At 40.6% G+C, this 20,706-nt stretch overlaps 1 protein-coding gene across 4 annotated transcripts in view; it reads left to right on the top strand.

Moving 5' to 3' along the window:
- cep120 (centrosomal protein 120) overlaps window positions 1-20,706 on the top strand; it is a 105,820-nt gene that overhangs the window by 11,361 nt on the left and 73,753 nt on the right. For 3 of the 4 annotated variants that reach the window (XM_072584529.1, XM_072584536.1, XM_072584521.1), the window contains exons 2-5: window positions 7,325-7,481; window positions 8,229-8,343; window positions 10,570-10,711; window positions 20,365-20,525. In XM_072584529.1, the coding sequence (XP_072440630.1) occupies window positions 7,325-7,481; window positions 8,229-8,343; window positions 10,570-10,711; window positions 20,365-20,525 (575 nt within the window). Of the gene's footprint in view, window positions 1-7,324; window positions 7,482-8,228; window positions 8,344-10,287; window positions 10,341-10,569; window positions 10,712-20,364; window positions 20,526-20,706 lie in introns of those variants that run through there. The other variant, XM_072584546.1, reaches the window with a different exon arrangement.

Genomic DNA, 20,706 nt, shown 5'->3' with positions numbered 1-20,706 from the left:
GGATCACTGCATCCCCGGGATCGTTGTATCCCTGAAATACTATATACATGAGTATTAGATTACATAGAACATAGAACATAGAAGAATACAGCGCAGTACAGGCCCTTCAGCCCTCGATGTTGCGCCGATCAAAGCCCACCTAACCTACACTAACCCACTATCCTCCATATACCTATCCAATGCCCGCTTAAATACCCATAAAGAGGGAGAGTCCACTACTGCTACTGGCAGGGCATTCCATGAACTTACGACTCGCTGAGTGAAGAACCTACCCCTAACATCAGTCCTATATCTACCCCCCCTTAATTTAAAGCTATGCCCCCTTGTTGTGTCCCCTGGATCACTGTATTCCTGGGACCACGAATCACTGGGACCATCCCTGAAATCACGATATCCCCAGCATCACTGTACCCCTGGGACTACTGTAACCCCGCGAACACTGTCTTGCCAGGATTGCCATGGCCCTGCTTATACTGTATCCCTGGGATCACTGGAAACTGGACCACCTGATTCCCAGAATTCTCTTGTTTGACCAGCTGGTTCATTTCCAAGCCTCATTCCAGGCACCATTTTTGGGAGTAGAGGCTTTTCTTTCCTTCTCCACTGTGTTTCCTTTTTAGAAATTGCACTTTTTTCCTAAAACACATTGCAGCAAAGGTTGCAATCATGCCGTTGTGTTCTGAGAATGGGACTCTATACTTGCCGTGGGTTAAATGCTGCATACAACTGGCAGTGGTCCTCATATGTTATGACCACCAGTCTTGTAATGCACTGATTCCAATATTTCTGATGGAAATTATAGAGTTATACAGTTACACAATATGGAAACTGACCCTTTGGTCCAACTCAACTGCCATGGCCAGATGGCCTTAACTGATTTCGCCCCAATTACCGGCATTTGGCCCATAACTCTCCAAATATTTCCTATTCATATATCCATCCAGATGCCTTTTAACTGTTGTAATTGAATCATCCTCCACCATTTTGTCTGGCAGCTTGTTCTATACATGCACCACCCTCTGCATGAAAAAGTTGTGGCTCAATGGTTAGCACTGCTGCCTCACAGCACCAGGGTCCCAGGTTCGATTCCAGCCTCGGGTGACTGTCTGTGTAGAGTTTGCACATTAGATTAGATTAGATTACTTACAGTGTGGAAACAGGCCCTTCAGCCCAACAAGTCCACACTGCCCCGCCGAAGTGTAACCCACCCATACCCCTACATCTACATCTACCCCTTACCTAACACTATGGGCAATTTAGCATGGCCAATTCACCTGACCTGCATATCTTTGGAGTGTGGGAGGAAATCGGAGCACCCGGAGGAAACCCACGCAGACACGGGGAGAACATGCAAACTCCACACAGTCAGTCGCCTGAACCCGGGTCTCTGGCACTGTGAGGCAGCAGTGCTAACCGCTGTGCCACCGTGCCGCCCATTCTCCCTGTGTCCGCGTGGGTTTCCTCAAGGGTGCTCCTGTTTCCTCCCACAAAGGATGTGCAGTTTAGGTGAATTGGCCATACTAAATTGCCCCATAGTGTTAGGTGCTCAGTCAGAGGGAAATGGGTCTGGGTCGGTTACTCTTTGGCGAGTCGGTGTGGACTGGTTGGGCTGAAGGGCCTGTTTCCACACTGTAGGGAATCTTTAAAAAAAATATTTTCACCTCTCACTTTGAACCTGTACCCTTTAGTTTTGGACTCCCTAATCCTGGGGAAGGTTTTGTGCTTTTGTGTACATTTGATTTGAAAGTAAGCTTGGAACATTTAAACTCCAGATATTAACACCCGAGACATGAAATTGCTATGCATCTCAGTTCTTGAGTGTCACCTTAGTCTGTATCAATGCCAAATTTCCATGCGCCTTCTTAATTCCTTGCTGCACCAACTTGCTAATTTCTTTGTGTTTCATGCTCAAGACCACCCAGATCCCTCTGTGTTGCAATGTTTTGGAGTCCTTATCCATTTGAATAATAATCTGCCTGTTTATTCTTTTTACTAAAGTGCATTATTTCACTTTGAAGACTCATGTTTTTATTTTGATGTATTTTTGACTAGGGACTGAAATAGGAAAAGGACTGTTTTAAAATCCAAGGATAGTTGAAGGATTTTTTAAAAGCAATTAGCCTGACCCTCATTGTAAGTGCTATTTACTCAGCTGTTTGCTTGAAGTCTAGTTACAGACAAGTTGGATCCAAGGTATACATATTCATAAACCTTTGACAGATAGTAAGTAGCTGATTGGTCGGTGGTATCGATGACAAAGATCTTTCTGCCTGCCAACAACAATGTGACTGGCTCCCAGGTAATTGAATAGTTGCAGTTATTAATGTTTGATGGACACTCCATCTGATCTTCAAAAAGTAAGGAGCTATCCCTTTCTCTGCAATGAAGAAATCACCTCAAACCTGAAAAAAGCCTGCTTATTTTCCCTCACAAGTTGCTGTGGGGTTTTAAACCTTTATCAGAATGAACCAGCCTCCTACAAATGGATGTGCCTGGAGAAGGAAAATGAGGAAGGAGGAGCAAGTCCTGACATGCCAAAAGGATCATCTCAGCAAAACCTGTGGACAGGGAGCCTCCTGGAATTTCCCTCTGCCCATAACACTCATATATTTTCATGTCTGACTGTGTGTCCCAGAGTTTTCACCAGCACGGTTATATGTCAATGGTTCATAATTGTTTATCCTGTAATTAGAATCTCATTGTTTGTAATAAACATTAATTTTTGTTATGATTTGGAGATGCCGGTATTGGACTGCGGTGTGCAAAGTTAAAAATCACACGACACCAGGTTATAGTCCAACAGGTTTAATTGGAAGCAGTAGCTTTCTGAGCGCTGCTCCTTCATCAGGTGATTGTGGAGTATAAGATCATAAGACACAGAATTTATCGCAAAAGTTGAAAAAGACCTGGATTGTTTGTTAAGTCTGTCATCTTTTAGAATGAACATGTTGGTTTCAGTTCTTTCACGTGACTTAACAAACAATCCAGGTCTTTTTCAATATATAATTTCAGTTACATCACACTGTGAACTTTTCCGATAAATTCTGTCTTATCTTATATTCCACAACCACCTGATGAAGGAGCAGGGCTCCGAAAGCTACCACATAAACCTGTTGGACTATAACCTGGTGTTGTGTAATTTTTAATTTTTGTTAAGGGCAGAAGTCTTTCAATCTGGATCCAAAAGGAACATAAATTGGAGAATTCAATGTACTACTGCTCTGATGATTCTTCGAATGGTGAGGCTTGACTTCCAGTGCGCTATCACAGTGAGACATAACATAACAACACACTTGAATTTGACCTGTCAACTTTTCGCCCACTATCGATATCCCTTTAAAGACTCTTTCTCTCATCATTGATTGATTGATTTATTGTCACTTGTACCGAGGTACAGTGAAAAACTTAATATACGAGCAGTACAAGCAGATCATAGTAAGCAAGAATGTCTGATCAAAAAGACTTAGAGGCATACAGGTTACATTGCTCAGGGTGTGCACTAGGTGAGATCAACAATAGCAAGATCAGCATTATTTGAGGCTAGACAGTCCATTTATCAGTCTAATAACGGTCGGGAAGAAGGTGTTCCTGAACCTAGTGGTGTATGTGTTCATGCATTGTATCTTCTGTCTGAAGAGGTTGTCGGAGATCGTTACCAGGGTGTAGTGGGTCTTCAATGATGTTAGCAGCGTTTCTGTGGCAGCGAGCCGTGTAAATAGAGTCCATGGATGGAAGGTTGGCTTCCATGATAATCTGGGCTGTGCTCACAACCTTCAGTGGTTTCATAGGGGCCTGGGCAGAGCAGTTGCCATACCAGGTCATTCTGCTTCTGGCAGTGTGCTTTCAATGGTGCATCTGTGGAAGTTGGTGAGGGTCCTGAGCTGCCTGAGGAAGAGGTGTTGTTGTGCTTTCTAGGATCATTTCACCTACATGGGAAGTCCAGGACAGGTTGTTGGTTATTGTCAGTCGGAGGAACTTGATGCTCTGCACCCTCTTAACCTCAGTTCTGTTGATGTAATTGGGGGCATGTCTTTCTGAAGTCAGTGATCCATTCTTTAGCTTTGCTGATGTTGAGAGAGAGGTTGTTCTCATTGCACCATGTCACCAAGCTCTCTATCTTCTCTCTGTATTTTGACTCATCATTGTGAGATATCTGTCCCATTACGGTAGGGTTGTCAGCGAACTTGTAGATGGTGTTCGTTTGGAAATTGGCAACACAGTTGTGGGTGCACAGGGTGTACAATAGATGGCTGAGAACGCATCCTCGAGGGCACAAGTCTTGATTGTTATTGTGGAGGAGGTGCAGTTACCTATCTGCACTGATTGTGGTCTGTGGGTCAGAAAGCTGATGATCCAGTTGCGGGGGGTGGAGCTGAGACCACGGGTCATGGAGATTTGAGATCAGTTTGGAGGGGATTATGATACTGAAGGTAGAGCTGTAGTCGATGAGCAGGAGCCTGGCGTAGATGTCCTTGTTGTCCAAATGTTCTACGGATGAGTGCAGGGCTAGGGATGTGGCATCTGCTGTGGACCTGTTACGTCGGTAGGCAAATTGTAGGGGATCAGCGCTGGCTGGTAGACTGGAATTGATGTCGGCCATGACTAGCCTCTCAAAGCATTTCATGATGATTGAGGTCCGAGCCACTGGGCGGTAGTCATTAAGGCACGTTGCATGTGCTTTTGTAGGTACAGGGGTGATGGTGGTCTTCCTGAAGCAGGTGCGGACTTCAGCTTGTAGGAGGGAGAGTTTGAAGATTAGGTGAATATTTCCGCCAGTTGGACCAGACAGGATCTGAGTGCATGGCCAGGGACATCATCTGGCCCGTCTCTTTCCTTGGGCTGACTCCCAGGAAGACCAGTCTGATGTCTGCAGCGGCTACCGAGGGAACAGGTGTGCCTGGGGGTGTCGGGGCAGGCGGCATTGCACCGCTGACATTCTGCTCAATCCGAGCATAGCATGCAATGACTGCGTCAGGGAGGGATGTGTCTTTGTCCATTATCTTGCTCTGCTTTATCACAACATGCCGAAGATCATAGCTATCTGATTGTGACCTTGGCTCCACTTTTCCGTTTTACCCTGATATTGTTTGAGTCACTTATTATAAAGAATATTGTCTACAAAGAGAACCAATAAATCATGGAATTAGCTAACAGAAATGAAAATCTTAATAAGTTCCTTTAGGTCCTGTTTTATATCTAGACTTAGTAGAAAGTGAGGACTGCAGATGCTGGAGATCAGACTCGAGAGTATGATGCTGGAAAAGCACAGCAGGTTAGGCAGCATCTGAGGAGCAGGAGAATCAACGTTTTGGGCACAAGCCCTTTATCAGGAATCCCCTTCCTGATGAAGGGTTTATGCCTGAAATGTTGATTCTCTTGCTCCTCAGATGCTGCCTGACCTGCTGTGCTTTTCCAGCACCACACTCTCGACCCTATATCTCAAATTGCACTGAATTGTTGCAGGTAGTGAAAGTGTAACTCCCAAAGTAATAAGCATTCTTAAAATCTGTCAAGTACTTTAGCTTTTCTGTTCCTTGTTAGTTGTAATTAGCAGTAAACATTTGACCTGAATAGCCTATTTGGGCTGATAAATCACTCATAAAATTCATTCCACCAAGTGCTGGATAGTGGCATTCTCCAATAAGAGAAACTCTAACCAACTCCCTTTAATGCTCAGCTGTATTGTATTGTTGAATCTTCCAAACTATAAACATCCTGGGAATTATCATTGACCAGAAACTGAGTAGACCAGCTGTAAAAGATGTGTGTCTACACAGGCAGGTCAGAGACTGTGAAGTTTGTGGCAAACAACTTATCTGCTGACTCCTCAAAGCCTGATCATCATCTATAAGGTAGAAGACAAGAGTGCTACCGAATACTGAGTTCATGAGTACATTCCAACAACACTGGAGAAATTTGACAACATTCATGGAAAAACAACCGACTTGAATGGCACCCAACGTTAAGCATTCATCCACTCCCACCGCTGGCTCACAGTGCATCAATGTGCATTATCTACACAATGCACTGCAGCATGTCCCCAAACTACTACTTTAGCATCTTTCAAACCTGTGACCTCTACCAGCTTGAAGTTCAAAGGCGGCAAATCCATGGGAACACCACTATGTACAATTTCTCTTCCAAGTCACGTACCATCCTGACTTTGAACTTTTTCGCCATTCCCTTGTCTGTCACTATATGAAAATCCTGGAATTCTGTCTTCAATAGCATTGTAGGCAGACTACACGATAGACCACAGCACTTCATGAAGGAAGCTCACCACCTCCTCAAGGGCTTGCCGGAGATGCTCACATCCCATGAAGGACTGATAAAATCAATTTTACAATTGCAGTTAAACTTCCCCAATTTTGATGCAAGATACAAGTCCAAATAGAATAGCAACGTTCCCATATTTTGCAAAAGTAACTGATCCTCACTTGAGACTGAAGAGTGTGTTGATAGTTCATTTCAGTCAAGTCTAAACATTTAATCAGATACTTCACTGTGGTGCTCAGTGGATAATCATAAAAAGAGAACACTTGCTGTTGTCCGCACTCATTTTTGGTTGTGACATTTAGATCAATTACCTCCACTACCTGAGTTGAGATCAGCTAAACTAGAATAACCCAGAAAATTAATGTATGATATCACTGTTGGATAAGAGTCACATAGTGTAGTTGCCCATTTGTTTTTTCCCCTCCTTGGATGAAACTATATTTTTGCTTAAGCTGGTGAGTGCTGAAACAAAATCCTTGAGAATTGATCTGCACAGCTTACTTCTGTGATGGAATGTAAAAATAATAATACTGTTTGACGTGTTCCTGTGATACTGTTAGTTTAGTTGCAGTAACCTCAAGTCAGTTCCCAGGTTTTTTTCCCGACACTTCCAAATATTTCAAAAATCCTGATGAAATGGCTTTTAATGTTCATAGTTATAATTGTTTTGAATTTGATGTGAGCACATATGCTATATATAACATTTTTAGATGCTGTTGTAAGATATTTCAGGGATGTTAGAAACTAAAGTATTTCCTCTTGGAACAGAAGTTCAAGTGATTTACCAAACATGTTTCTTTACTGTGCTGTCACCTAGGATCTATTGAGGGATGAGTTTAGCAGTCTCGTCTCGTCCCACATAAGTGTGGGTGGGCAGCTTAAAGTTGTTTTGAAATGGCGAGCACTTAATCATTGCATTGCTTGATGCCAAAGATATTCAATCATAAGCAATCAAATTGCTCATTATACATTGAGCTGTCATTTTCAAAAGGTTATATATCTCTGAGTGAACTGTAAATCGAAATTCTTGGTCTTGTTGATGCATTAGGGCGACATTTCCCAAAACGTCATCGGCACAACATTGTGGTAGAAGCACGGTTTGATGGAGAGTTGCTGGCAACAGACCCAGTTGAACACAAAAGTCAGCCCGAGTTTGTTACAGAACTTGCTTGGGAACTTGACAGAAGGTCATTATATCAACACAGGTGAGGCATTAATAAAATGATTTTGCTAAAGAATAACTAACAGAGAAAAGCTCTTTAAGCAAAGCAGAAGTTAAGTTTCTCTATTGTTATGTCTGTTACTATCATTTGAAATGTACAAGATGAAAGATGGTAATTAAATACACAACTCTGACCACCGCTACTAACTGATTGGTGTGTTACTGAAAAAGGCATCTTAAAACTTTATACTTGACACCCATGAGGGTAATTCGTCAGATTACTGAATGAAGGGGAAAGCCAAAATCTTGTACTGTTCGAGAGGAATGTGTAAAGGATTATGCTGAAAACCAATTTAGGAGTGTCAGTCAGGCCCAGACTGTGACACACTTGCATGTACTAGAAGCTACATAAGGTAATACACAAGACCCTGTTTTTCACAGACAGAATACATTTGAATACACACTGTACCTGTTTCAACTCATCAAAATATCCATAGCCATTTGGTGGTTCATTTTTCAGGGCAAAGCTTTGATGAGTGCAAGACGAAAAGCGTTGACAAAATGTGAATTTTTCAGTAATATTCAAGTTCTGCAATATCAAGCTGCTGTTGTTGATTATTTACTGCTTTTATGTATTTCTGCTCCATTAAGTAATACAGATGGTTTTCTGTGTACTGATGAAAACGTACATGTGCTAAATGATACTGTTGATATTTTATTATGATTGTTATTATTAGCTTAAGCAACTTATTAAGCTTGCCTGTCATAAATACGTACATTTCCTTTCTAGGTTACAACGCACACCCATCAAACTATATTGTTATGCAGTGGATTCTCTGACATTAGCAAAGGAGTCTGTAGGTTATATCATTTTGGATTTGAGGTCTGTTCAAGAGACTAAACAGGTGTGTTGGCTTGTTGTTGTCTAGATATTCAAGATGCAAAAGTGAATGTTCCAAAGTGTGCTAAATTTTTAAAATTTTGTGGGTTTTGTTATCTGGTGTATTTGCTTGTTAATATTAGTGTTGTTTTTCTGCAAATAGGTCAAACAGGCAAAATGTGTGTGATGCAAGAATACAGTCCACATTTTTCACTTGTGAATGCAGATTTGAAATTCCAATCTAGGCTTTTTTTTGAAAAAGTAATGCCTAGCTGGAATTATTATGGTCATGCCTCAGTTTGAGCACTGACTGACAGTTTTACTTCAAACAATATTTGCCAATAGTTAGAAAGCAACATATTGAATGTTGAGAACAACCACAGTGAATGCTCGAGAAACTCAGCAGTTCTGGCAGCTTTTGTGGAGAGAGAAGCAGGATTTATATTTCAAGTCCAGTGTGACTCTTCTATTGGACTTAAATGTTAACTCTGTTTTTCCCTCCACAGGTGCTGCCAGATCCACTAGGTTTCTACAGCATCTTGTGTTTGTTTCAGTTTTCAAGCATCTGTAGTATTTTACTTTTATTATGTTGAACATTGTTTTGTTCAGTTATATCACATAATCAATCATCAAAAATGGATTCGTTTCAGAAATTTGGATTATTACAGAGGTTATGTGGAGAGCCTGGAACAGTGCTTTCCATGTATTTTCTTGCTATCACCCCACTTCAAGGCTTGAAAATTGAAGTGGCCACTCAGTGAATTGTGAGGATGGAGCAGAATACTCAGAGCAAGGAGAAGGAAGAATCAGTGCTGTCTTAAAGATCGTGACCGTAAAACTTTAGTTTACACTCCCAATCCCCACTTTGGGAAGCCCTGGCCTAGTGAAGCTTAACTTGTTAAATTGTAGGGGAGAGAAGAATAAAAGACTTCATAGAGGTATTTAAAACTGTATAGGGTGTTGATGAAGTGAATAGCAAAAATTGTTTCTGCACACAGGGTGTTTGGTAAACGTTGAGCACAGGTTTAAGTAATCAGCAGAAGAATATGAGGTGAATTTATCTCCCATTAGTATTATGGCCTGGAATGCACCTTCTATAGGACTGGTGGAAATAAACTAAATTGTAAAGGGGAATTGGATAAGTACTTGTTGGGGATGAATTGCAGAACTATATGTAAAGAACAGGAAAATGGGACTAATTGGATAACAATTTGAATGAATTTGCACTGTGAACTGGTTCTATAATAGGCAGACATGGAACAAAGGAAAAGTAATTCTGTTTTTCAAGAAAAGATTCAACTAATTACTACTCTCTTTCGAGATCTATAGAACTAACAAAAAGGGGGTAATATTAAACATCAAATGCTTGTAATTGGAGGTCAGCAAGCACTGATGTAAAATTTGTCTGCTATTTAACAGTATATGTCTTGTTGTCACTTCTAAAAATGTTGCCATAGGAATGTTTTCTTAATATTTTTATTCTGAATCACTTGAATACAAATAAGGTTTAATTCCTTACTTTTGGCACCAAATTTGTGAGATTATTTCATCTTAAATGTGGCTCTACCAATTTTAAAATATAATATTTCACTAATTAAATTCAGATTTCAGTTAGATTTTTGAAATGCAACAATTTTCCTAAATGTAGCTTTTGAAATTAATCATGAAGGTTGAAGATTAGAAATGATAGGTTAGAACACAAACTTCACATTTCTGTGTCACTCTCAAAAGAATTGTCGTTCAAAGTCTCTCCGACATCAATGTTGCAAGAACTTTACTTTTCAAAAAAAATCTTACCACTGAAGCTACCTTTTTCATTTTATGCATGCTCTTTTTAAAACGTTCACCATGGAATGGTTGCTCTTGTTAATGGCAGTGTGAGCTTTGTATTTCTGGAAAAGTATTTATTATTACCTGTATATTTGTTGTGTAATGGAATCTCTTTTGTTCCCTCACTTGCGATATGTAGGACAACAGCATCAGTAACCAAACTACCATTTTGAGTTTGACTTTTTTTTAAATGTAAGTTGGTTACTAAAGTTTTTCAGACAAGCTTAGTTTTGATTACATTGAAAAACATAAATGAATAAATTTGGACTTTTCTATTTCTAACATTGTTTTGGTACCAGTGGTCAGATTCCACATAAAGAAGTATTCAATAAAATGCAACATTTAATACTTTTGTTGCCATGTTAAACCAACAATGTTCCTACTATTGCAAATTGTGATTAATTTGAATTTTTTATTGAAGGCACCCAAATGGTATCCCTTGCTTAGCAGCAAATACACAAAAAGTAAACCTGAGATCAGGATTGGCGTTGTATTGGAGACTGATGTTAAACCACAGATAGAAGGTTTCAAAGCCAAAGAGGCACCTCCAAGAGATGGGAAAAGTAAGTATATTTCTTATTATGACATAATGTTACTTAATTGAATTTTGTTGTTCCTACTTCAATAAGTGAAAATCATACTCCGCCTGTAAAAGCAGTCAAACAATTCATAGAGTTCTAAAATTTTCAGCACTGGAACTTTAAATCTGATCCCTGAACATCATAATGAACAATATATGAATTAGTTCCATATTAGTAATCCTGATTGTGTGTTAAATCTATAGTTGAATATCTTTATCAGAGGGTGGCATTTGTATTCCACATATGTATTTTAAAATTGATATACAATATCAAATGCAACTGCTTGAGCACAGCTACCCATGGTATTTATTTTGGGAAAAGGTCCCTAGACAGAGTTCTGGTTTAAAGTTAGCATTTATTCTCATGCAATTCTTACTTTTGTCTTGTAGCTTTGTGGCTATGTTTTTCTATGGACATATTAAACTAGTTTGGCATGGACCAAGATTATTATCATGCCAATTTGTCCATCAGAACCTTGCTGAATCCAGGAGAAAGATTGCTTTCTCTCCCTTGTACTAAACTGCTACAGTGTTCTACATTTAGGCATGTGGTAGACATTTTAAAATTTCCTTATTGATACACCTAGGTCAACTTGGAGAATTCTTTCTTCCTGATAACTTTGGCAGTTATCTCTACTACTTATTTGGTAAAACTGAATTTGGTTTGCAGGCAACATACGTGTTGAGTGTCAAAAAGTGTGGTGCTGGAAAAGCATAGCTGGTCAGGCGCATCCAAGGAGCAGGAGAGTCCATGTTTTGCGCATAAGCTCTTCATCAGGAACATTCCTGATGAAGCACATATGTTCAAAACAGCGACTCTCCTGTTCCTCGGATGCTGCCTGACCAGCTATGCTTTTCTAGCACCACACGTTTTGACCCTAATCTCCAGCATCTGTAGTCCTCACGGAGAGGCTGGATAGGCTGAGACTTTTTTCACTGGAGCCTAAGAGGTTGAGAGGTGGTGACCTTACAGAGGTTTATAACATAAGGAGATGAATAGATAAGATGAATGGCAGGTGTCTTTTCCCTAGGGTGGGGGAATTCAAGACTAAGATGTATATTTTTAAGGGACAGGAGAAAGATTTTAAAAAAGACGTGAGGAGTGTTTTTTTTAACACAGAGTGATGTGTGAATTGAAGTAGGAAGTGGTGGATGTGAGTACAGTTACAATGTTTAAAAGACATTTAGATGAGTACATGAATAAGAAATGTCTGGAAGGATATAGGGTGAGTGCAGGCAGGTGAGATTAATTAAGTTTGGGATTATGGTTGTCATGAACTGGTTGGAGGGAAGGTTATGTTTCCATGCTCTATGACTCTATAATTGGCTCTTTTCTTGATTATCTTTTTGTTGTTTATGAAGTTGGATAACATCTTTGTGATTTAGAGTCATAGAGATGTACAGCATGGAAACAGCCCCTTTGGTCCAACCCGTCCATGCCAACCAAATATCCCAACCCAATCTAGTCCCACCTGCCAGCACCCAACCCATATCCCTCCAAACCCTTCCTCTTCATATACCCATCCAAATGCCTCTTAAATGTTGCAATTGTACCAGCCTCCACCACCTCCTCTGGCAGCTCATTCCATACGCGTACCATCCTCTGCGATAAAAGTTGCCCCTTAGGTCTTTTTTATATCTTTTCCCTCTCACCCTAAACCTATGCTCTCTAGTTCTGGACTCCCCAACCCCAGGGAAAAGATTTTGCCTATTTATCCTGTCCATGCCCCTCATAAATTTGTAAACCTCTATAAGGTCACCCCTCAGCCTCCGAAGCTCCAGGGAAAACAGCCCCAGCCTGTTCAGCCCCTCCCTATAGCTCAAATCTTCCAACTCTGGCAACATCCTTGTAAATCTTTTCTGAACCCTTTCAAGTTTCACAGCATCTTTCCGATAGGAAGGAGACCAGAATTGCATACAATATTCCAACAGTGGCCTAACCAATGTCCTGTACAGCTGCAACATGACCTCCCAACTCCTGTCCAGCACCGATCCTTGTGGCACTCCACTGGTCACAGGCCTCCAGTCTGAAAACAACCCTCCACCACCACCCTCTTCCTAGATTTTATGACGTGGAGGTGCCGATGTTAGACTGGGGTGGATAAGGTCAGAAGTCACACGACACCAGGTTATAGTCCAACAGGTTTATTTGAAATCACAAGCTTTTGAAGCACTGCTCCTTCGTTAGGTGACACACTTCACCTGACAAAGGGGCTACACTCCAAAAGCTTGTGATTTCAAATAAACCTGTTGAACTATAACCTGGTGTCGTGTGACTTCTGACCTAGATTTTATGAACACAGGAATAGGAGTAGGCCATTCAGTCCATTTAGCCTGCCCCATCATTCAGTATAATTGCAGCTGATTGGACATTTCAGTGCCTTTTGCTCATCCCATCCACATAACTTATATGCCATTGGCAGGCGCAAATCCATCATAGAGTCATACAGTACAGAATCAGACCCTTCGGTCCATGTTGACCAGGTTTCCCATTTGCCTGCATTTGGCTCATATCTCTCTTAACCTTTCCTATTCTCATACATGTCCAAATGTCTTTTAAATGTTGTTACTGTACCTGCATTTAACACTTACTCTCGCAGTTCATTCTACCTATGAACCACCCTCGGTGAAAATATTGCTCCTCAGGTCCCTTGTAAATCTTTCTCCACTCCTCTTACAATTATGCCCCCAAGTTTTGAATTCCCTTACCTGGGGAAAAGACCTTTTTGCTATTTATGACGTTGGATAACATCTTTTTGATTTCCTAGATTTTATGATGTTCATCTTTACTATGCCCCTCATGATTTTATAAACCTCCAAAAGGTCACCCCCTAAGCAGTGCAGAAAGTCCCAGCCTATACAGCCTCTTTTAACTCAAACCCTCCAATCCCAGTAACATCCTTGGAAATCCTTTCTGCACCCTTTCCAATTTAATAATATCCTTCCTATAGAAGGGCAACCAGAACTGTATGTACTATTCCAAAAGTGACCTCACCAAGTCACTGTACAGCCACAACGTAACATCCCAACTCCAATACTCAGTGCTGTGACCAGTGAAGGCAAGTTTAGGATTATGGTTGTCATGAACTGGTTTGAGCGAAGGTTATGTTTCCATGACTCTATAATTGGCCGTCTTCTTGATTATGCTGTATGACTTCTTCACCACCTTCAGTTTCTGCCTTAAACATCCTAAGAGATAGATCTTCCACAACCTTCTGTCCTACACAATACCAAAGGTTCACAGTATTCTGAGTAAAGTAATTTCTCCTCACCTTGGATCGAAGTGCATCCTCCTTTGTTTCTAAATTATGTCTCGGTTCTAGACTGGGTACTTAGTGTTTTGGAAGGATAGGCAGGAGGGAAAAAGAGGTCGGAAAACTTTGTTCATAAAGGAAGAGATCAGTGCTATGCAGCGAAATATTAACAGCACTGTAGATCACTATAGAATCAGTCTGGGCAGAAAGAAGAAATAGCAGAGGAGAAAAACCCCTAATGGGGATATTCTATAGATCCGCAAACAGGAATCTTGCAGTGAGCCCAGTATAAACCAGGAAATATTGGGACTTGTAAGAAAGCTACAGCAATAGTCATTGGTGATGTTAATGTGCATGTTGACTGGATTAACCACATTGACAACGGTAACCTCATTGAATGTGTGAGAGTTTGTTTCTTGGAGAAATATTTTATAGAAACACCCATGGCACAGACTACTTTAGATTTGATATTGTGTAATGAGGTGGGATTAATTAATGATTCCTTTATAAAGGATCCTCTAGGGAAGGGTGATGCGAGCATGCTGGAATTTCAAATTCAATCGGAGAGTGGGAAATGGAGTCCCACACTAGCATTCTGGAGTTAAACAAAGATAATTATACAGGAATAGATCTGGCCCTCAAGGACTGGGCAGGAAGACAAACAAGTAGGAAAGTTGATGATTGTAGGTTTTTTAAGGAGCTACTCAATTGTTCCAAACTAAAATATATTTCAGAATAGAAGAAAGATTGTAAAGGGGTGGGGGGGTGGGGGGGGCGGGGCGGTGAAAAATACCAAGGCTAAGCAAGGAGATTAATGAGAACGTAAAGACAAAGATGAGTGGCAGGCTGGAAATTTGGGAAACTTTTAAAGGTTGACAAAAGGTTATTAAAATAATCATAAAAGAGCAAAGGTAGATTATGAAGGCAAACTAGCACAAAATATAAAAATGGATTTCAAAAGCTTCTATAAGCACTTAAAGGGAAAATTGTAGCTAAAGTGTATGTTGGTTCCTTGGAGGATGAGACTGGAGAGTAAATAGTGGAGAGCACAGAATTGGCAGAGTTACTGAATCAATAGTTGGCTTCAGTTTTCACGGTGGAGGACACTAGTACCATCCCAATTATAACAAAGCAGAAATTATGGAAAAGGAGGAACTTGGAACAATCATCATCACTAGGGAAAGAGTAATGAGCAAACTATTAGAATTGAAAGCAGACAAGTTCCCAATGGCCTGTGTCTTAGGGTCTTAAAGGAACTAGCTGCAAAAATAATGGATCCATTGGTTAAAATATTTCAAAATTTCCTGGGTGGATCAAAATACCAGTGGATTGAAAAAATGCTTGTATCACACCTTTATTCTAAAAGGAAGACAGAAAGTAGAAAACTGCAGACCTGTTAGTTTAACACCTGTTGTTGGGAAATTATTAGAATCCATTGTGAAGGAAGTAATAATACAACATTTGGAAAGTCAAAGTACAATTAGTCAGAATCAGCATGGTTTTATTAAGAGTCAATCACAGTTGTTCGAGTTCTTTGAAGATGGAACAAGCAATATGGATAATGGGGATTATGTAAATGTAGTATACTGGACTTCCAGAAATCATTTGATAAGGTGCCATACAAAAGGTTAATACATAAAGTAAGATCACATGCATTAGGGTAATTAATTAGGTTGAATAGAGAATAAGTTAATCAGCAGCAAGCAGAGAGTTGGGATAAATAGATCTTTTTCTGGCTGACAACATGTAACTAGAGCTGAAAAATGTGTTGCTGGAAAAGTGCAGCAGGTCAGGCAGCGTCCAAGGAGCAGGAGAATCGACATTTCGGGCAGGAGCCCTTCTTCAAGAATGAGGAAGGTGTGCCAAGAAGGCTAAGATAAAAGGTAGGGAGGAGGGACTTGTGAGAGGGATGTTGGGAATGCGATAGGTGGAAGGAGGTTAAGGTGAGGGTGATAGGCTGGAGACGGGGTGGGGGCGGAGAGGTCAGGAAGAAGATTGCAGGTCAAGAAGGTGGTGCTGAGTCCGAGGTTGGGACTGAGATAAGGTGGGGGAGGGGAAATGAGGAAGCTGGAGAAATCTGCATTCATTCCCTTGTGGTTGGAGGGTTCCTAGGCAGAAGATGAGGCGTTCTTCCTCCAGGCATCGTGTTGCCATGGTCTAGCGATGGAGGAGGCCAAAGACCTGCATGTCCTTGGCAGAGTGGGAGGGGGAGTTAAAGTGTTCAGCCACGGGGCGGTTGGGTTGGTTAGTGCGGGTGTCCCAGAGGTGTTCTCTGAAACGTTCGGCAAGTAGGCGGCCTGTCTCCCCAATGTAGAGGAGGCCACATTGGGTGCAGCGGATGCAGTAAATGGTGTGTGTGGAGGTGCAGGTGAATTTGTGATGGATATGGAAGCATCCCTTGGGGCCTTGGAGGGAGGTGTGGGCACAAGTTTTGCATTTCTTGCGGTTGCAGGGGAAGGTACTGGGAATGGAGGTTGGGTTGGTGGGGGGGGTGTGGACCTGACGAGGGAGTCGCGGAGGGAGTGGTCTTTCCGGAACGCTGATAGGGGAGGAGAGGGAAATATATCCTTGGTGGTGGGGTCTGTTTGGAGGTGACGGAAATGATGAAGGATGATACGATGTATCTGGAGGTTGGTGGGGTGTTAGGTGAGGACCAGTGGGGTTCTGTCCTGGTGGCGATTGGTGGGGTGGGGTTCAAGGGCGGTGCAGCGGGAAGTGGAGGAGATGTGGTGGAGAGCATCGTCAACCACGTCTGAGGGGAAATTGCGGTCTTTGAAGAAGGAGGCTATCTGGGTTGTACGGTATTGGAATTGGTCCTCCTGGGAGCAGATGCAGTGGAGGCAAAGGAATTGGGAATATGAGATGGCGTTTTTGCAGGGGGCAGGTTGGGAGGAGGTATAATCTGGGTAGCTGTGGGAATCAGTCGGTTTATAGTAAATGTCTGTGTTGAGTCGGTCGCCTGAGATAGAAATGGAGAGGTCTAGGAAGGGGTGGGAGGAGTCTGAGACGGTCCAGGTAAATTTGAGGTCGGGGTGGAAGGTGTTAGTAAAGTGGATGAACTGTTCAACCTCCTCATGGGAGCACGAGGTAGCGCCGATACAGACATCGATGTAATGGAGGAAAAGGTGGGGGGTGGTGCCAGTGTAGCTGCAGAGAGATTGCTTTTACTGTGATGTGTGCTGATCAGAAAAGTGCACCTTCTGTTTTATATACAAGCCGATTCAGCTTATTTTTTTCCCTTGTCTTTCTTCTTATTTTGATAATCAATAAATATTTCAAACGTTGGTTACATTCATAGTTTGCTCAAAATTGGCACGCAGCTGTGTTTTAAGGAGCTCCTCTATGCACACCTGTATGATGTATGTGTTTGCAAAGGATATACCTTTCCTTTTTGAAGTAAGGCATTGAAGTAAGGATGCAGAGCTTTCACGTGTAATGAGTGGAGTGCCACAGGGCTCAGTCCTCAGGCTCCAAATGTTTACAATCTGTCTTAATGATTTGGATGTAGGGATAGAAAGTACGATAGCCAAATTTGCAGATGACAGTAAACTGGGTGAGAAAGTAAGTTTTTATGAAAAAATAAGAAATTTACAAATGGCTATGGATGGATTAGGCAAATAGGTCAGAATTAGACCAATGAAATTGAACATGGATATGTGTGAAGTTATCCATTTTGATTGGAGAAATAAAAAAGCAAATTGTTATTTAACTGGAGAGAAATTTGGAGAGGAATCTGGATATCCTCGTGCATGAATTGCAAAAAACCAGTAAACAGGTACAGCAGGTAATAAGGAAGGCAAATGGTATTTTGGCGTTTGTTGCTGAAGGAATAGAGTATAAATGAAGAGAAGTATTCCTGCAGCTATACAAGGTCTTAGTGAGGCTGCAGCTGGAGTATTGTGTACAATTTTAGTCCCCTTACTTGAGGAGGAATGTTGTTGCATTGGAAGCAGTTAAGAGGAAGTTCACTAGATTCCAAAGATAAGGGATTTGTCTTATGAAGAGAACTTGAGCAGTTTGGGTCTATACCTCTTGGAATTTAGAAGAATGAGAGGAGATCTAATTAAGGTACATCAGATGCTAAAGGGGATTGACAAAGTAGACACAGAAAAGATGCTTCATCATGTGGGGCAATCTAGAACAACAAGTCATAGCTTTAGGGTAAGTGGTAGCTGATTTAAACCAGAGATGAGGATAAATTACTTTTCTCAAAGAGTTGTGTATCTGTGGAGTTCAGTACCCCAGGTCAGATGAATTGAATAAATTTAAGAAGGTAGACACAATTTTAATGAACAATGCCTTGAAAAGTTATGGAGAGCATGCAGGAAAGTGGAATTGGGCCAAAATGAAATTAGCTATGATCATATTGAATAGACGAGCTCAAGTGGCTGAATTTCTTACTCCTGCTTCTAGCTGCTGTATCCTTATGTTTGCAGAGAGATTGCTTTTACTATAATGTGTGCTAATCAGAAAAGTGCACCTTCTGTTTTATATTCAAGCTGATTCAGCTCATTTTTTTTCCTTGTCTTTCTTCTAATTTTGATAATCAAGAAAGATTTCAAACGTTGGTTACATTCATAGTTTGCTCAAAATTGGCATGCAGCTGTGTTTTAAGGAGCTCCTTTGTGCACACCTGTATGATGTATGTGTTTGCAAAGGATATTCCTTTCCTTTTTGAAGTAAGGCATTGAAGTAAGGATGCAGAGCTTTCACTAAATTGCTCAAAATAAATTATTTTCTGCTTATCACAATTCAAAATGAATACCACTGTCTTAGCGGAGAAGTGAGATTCCTTTTTGTTGTATTTTACAAATCTGTTCTTTTGTGATCAGAAATAAAATCATGCTTTATTTTAACAGCAAAAAACTGTTGTCCTCAAAGGTCTGAACTGATTATTTATCCACAGCAATGATCTGTATCAGTGTTATTCAAAGTGAGGGTGGAGACCTCAGAATGGTGGTGAGCTTTTAGACAACAATGGTAGACTCCTGTGCCCCTTTTCCCTTAAGTCTTCTCCTTACTGTTGCCCACTCCACTGCTCGCCCAATTGCCCTGACAATTTTCTAGCCTCAAAATGGGGCCACATTCAGAAAAGCTAAAGATGTCTTCTGAGGAAGTCCCTGAATCGTCTGTTGAGTAGGGGAAGGTGCTGACTTTAAAAAAAAATCAAATTGGTGGTTGTTCAGGGAATTTTATTGTGTCTGTGTAGGACTTCAATCGAACTGTATGGGATAAATTGTTCAGCTGAAGTTTTAAAATTGTGTGGAGGAGATGTTGCACTGCTACCCCACAGCGTCAGGGAACGGGATTCAATTCCCACCTTGGGTGACTGTGTGGAGTTTGCACATTCTCCCCGTGTCTACATGGGTTTCCTCTGGGTGCTCCGGTTTCTTCCCACAATCCAAAGATTGGCCGTGCTAAATTGCCCATAGTTTTAGGTGCATTAGTCAGGGGTAAATGTAGGGGGATGGGTTGCTCTTCACAGGGTTGGTGTGGACTTGTTGGGTCAAATGTTATCGAGTTGATTAGTTATTTAGTATTTTGGAAGAATTTTATTGGAATTCTTATAGGAAGACTTGGATTAGAATCTATCACTTAAAATTCTAATTTTATATGCAATATTGGTTTTACAGCAAACAGAGTCGGGTGCTCTGTATCAACCAACTCAAAAGAAATATTTAGTCAGCAATTACTACATGTATGATGTGGTCTTCTAAAAATATAAAAGTTACTTGGAAGACCTCAAGGATATTGCACAAGGCTGATGGATTATACTTGTACCTGATATCTAATGACATTGATTAACTTAAAAATAACTGATAGCATCAACAGAAATGGAATTTTTACATATTATGGCATCAGTTGGATTTATCCCATGAATCCACATTTCAGGTTGACCTTTAACTTGTGATTGTTGTAACAGATTAGCTAGAGTTTTGAACATTTCACTTGGTTTCTTTTACTTTTTAAAAATACTATCTTACTGCTGAACATGCTTATTATTTCTATTTTAACACCCTTTTCATTTGCCAGCTACAAAAGCAGTCTTCTGCATTATTTAAATGTATCTAAAATAGACTAATCAGTGTCTATAATAAAAATGTAATATTTTGGTTGTGCGTATTTAAGATATTCTTTAGCCTTGGTTTTTTTGCACTCAGAACTCAATTGTTTATTTAAAATATTTTTGTGATTTGAATAATACAATAGTACATGTAGAAAGATCATTTGTAACATTGTAAGATCCATTTGCTAAAAGTAAGTATATCATGCTCTTTTTTTTTCTAAATCTAATTTGAACAAATCCAGTGCTTAAAGTCAGAACACTGTTGACAAAACTCAGTAATTAAAATTGCTTTTAAACTATTTGCACATTTTGTAGTGATAACAACTTCGCCTGATCCCATCCTGGATTTGAACCCCAAGAATCTGACTGCAATTCTGAATGAGGACGAAAGCTATTATCAGATTGGGCCAGCAGAATTCTGCACCGATTTCTTTATGCTTTCTGTGACCATTGCATTTGCAACACAGTTAGAGCAGGTTGGTGAAAGCACTAGTCTCAATTTAGGATTAGTAATGTTAATCGTGTAGCAATACTGGTGAAACGTGCTTCATTATGCCTGTCAGATAATTTAATTACTACTTCATGCTCAAGTCTTCAGAATAAGTTTAATTAAATTTTTCATCACTTGGACTTCAGCCTGTAATTCATTACTGCTAT

This window comes from Chiloscyllium punctatum, chromosome 2 (genome assembly GCF_047496795.1).
Source record: "Chiloscyllium punctatum isolate Juve2018m chromosome 2, sChiPun1.3, whole genome shotgun sequence".
Lineage (NCBI taxonomy): Eukaryota > Metazoa > Chordata > Chondrichthyes > Orectolobiformes > Hemiscylliidae > Chiloscyllium > Chiloscyllium punctatum.
This window is presented reverse-complemented; position numbering and strand designations above follow the sequence as displayed.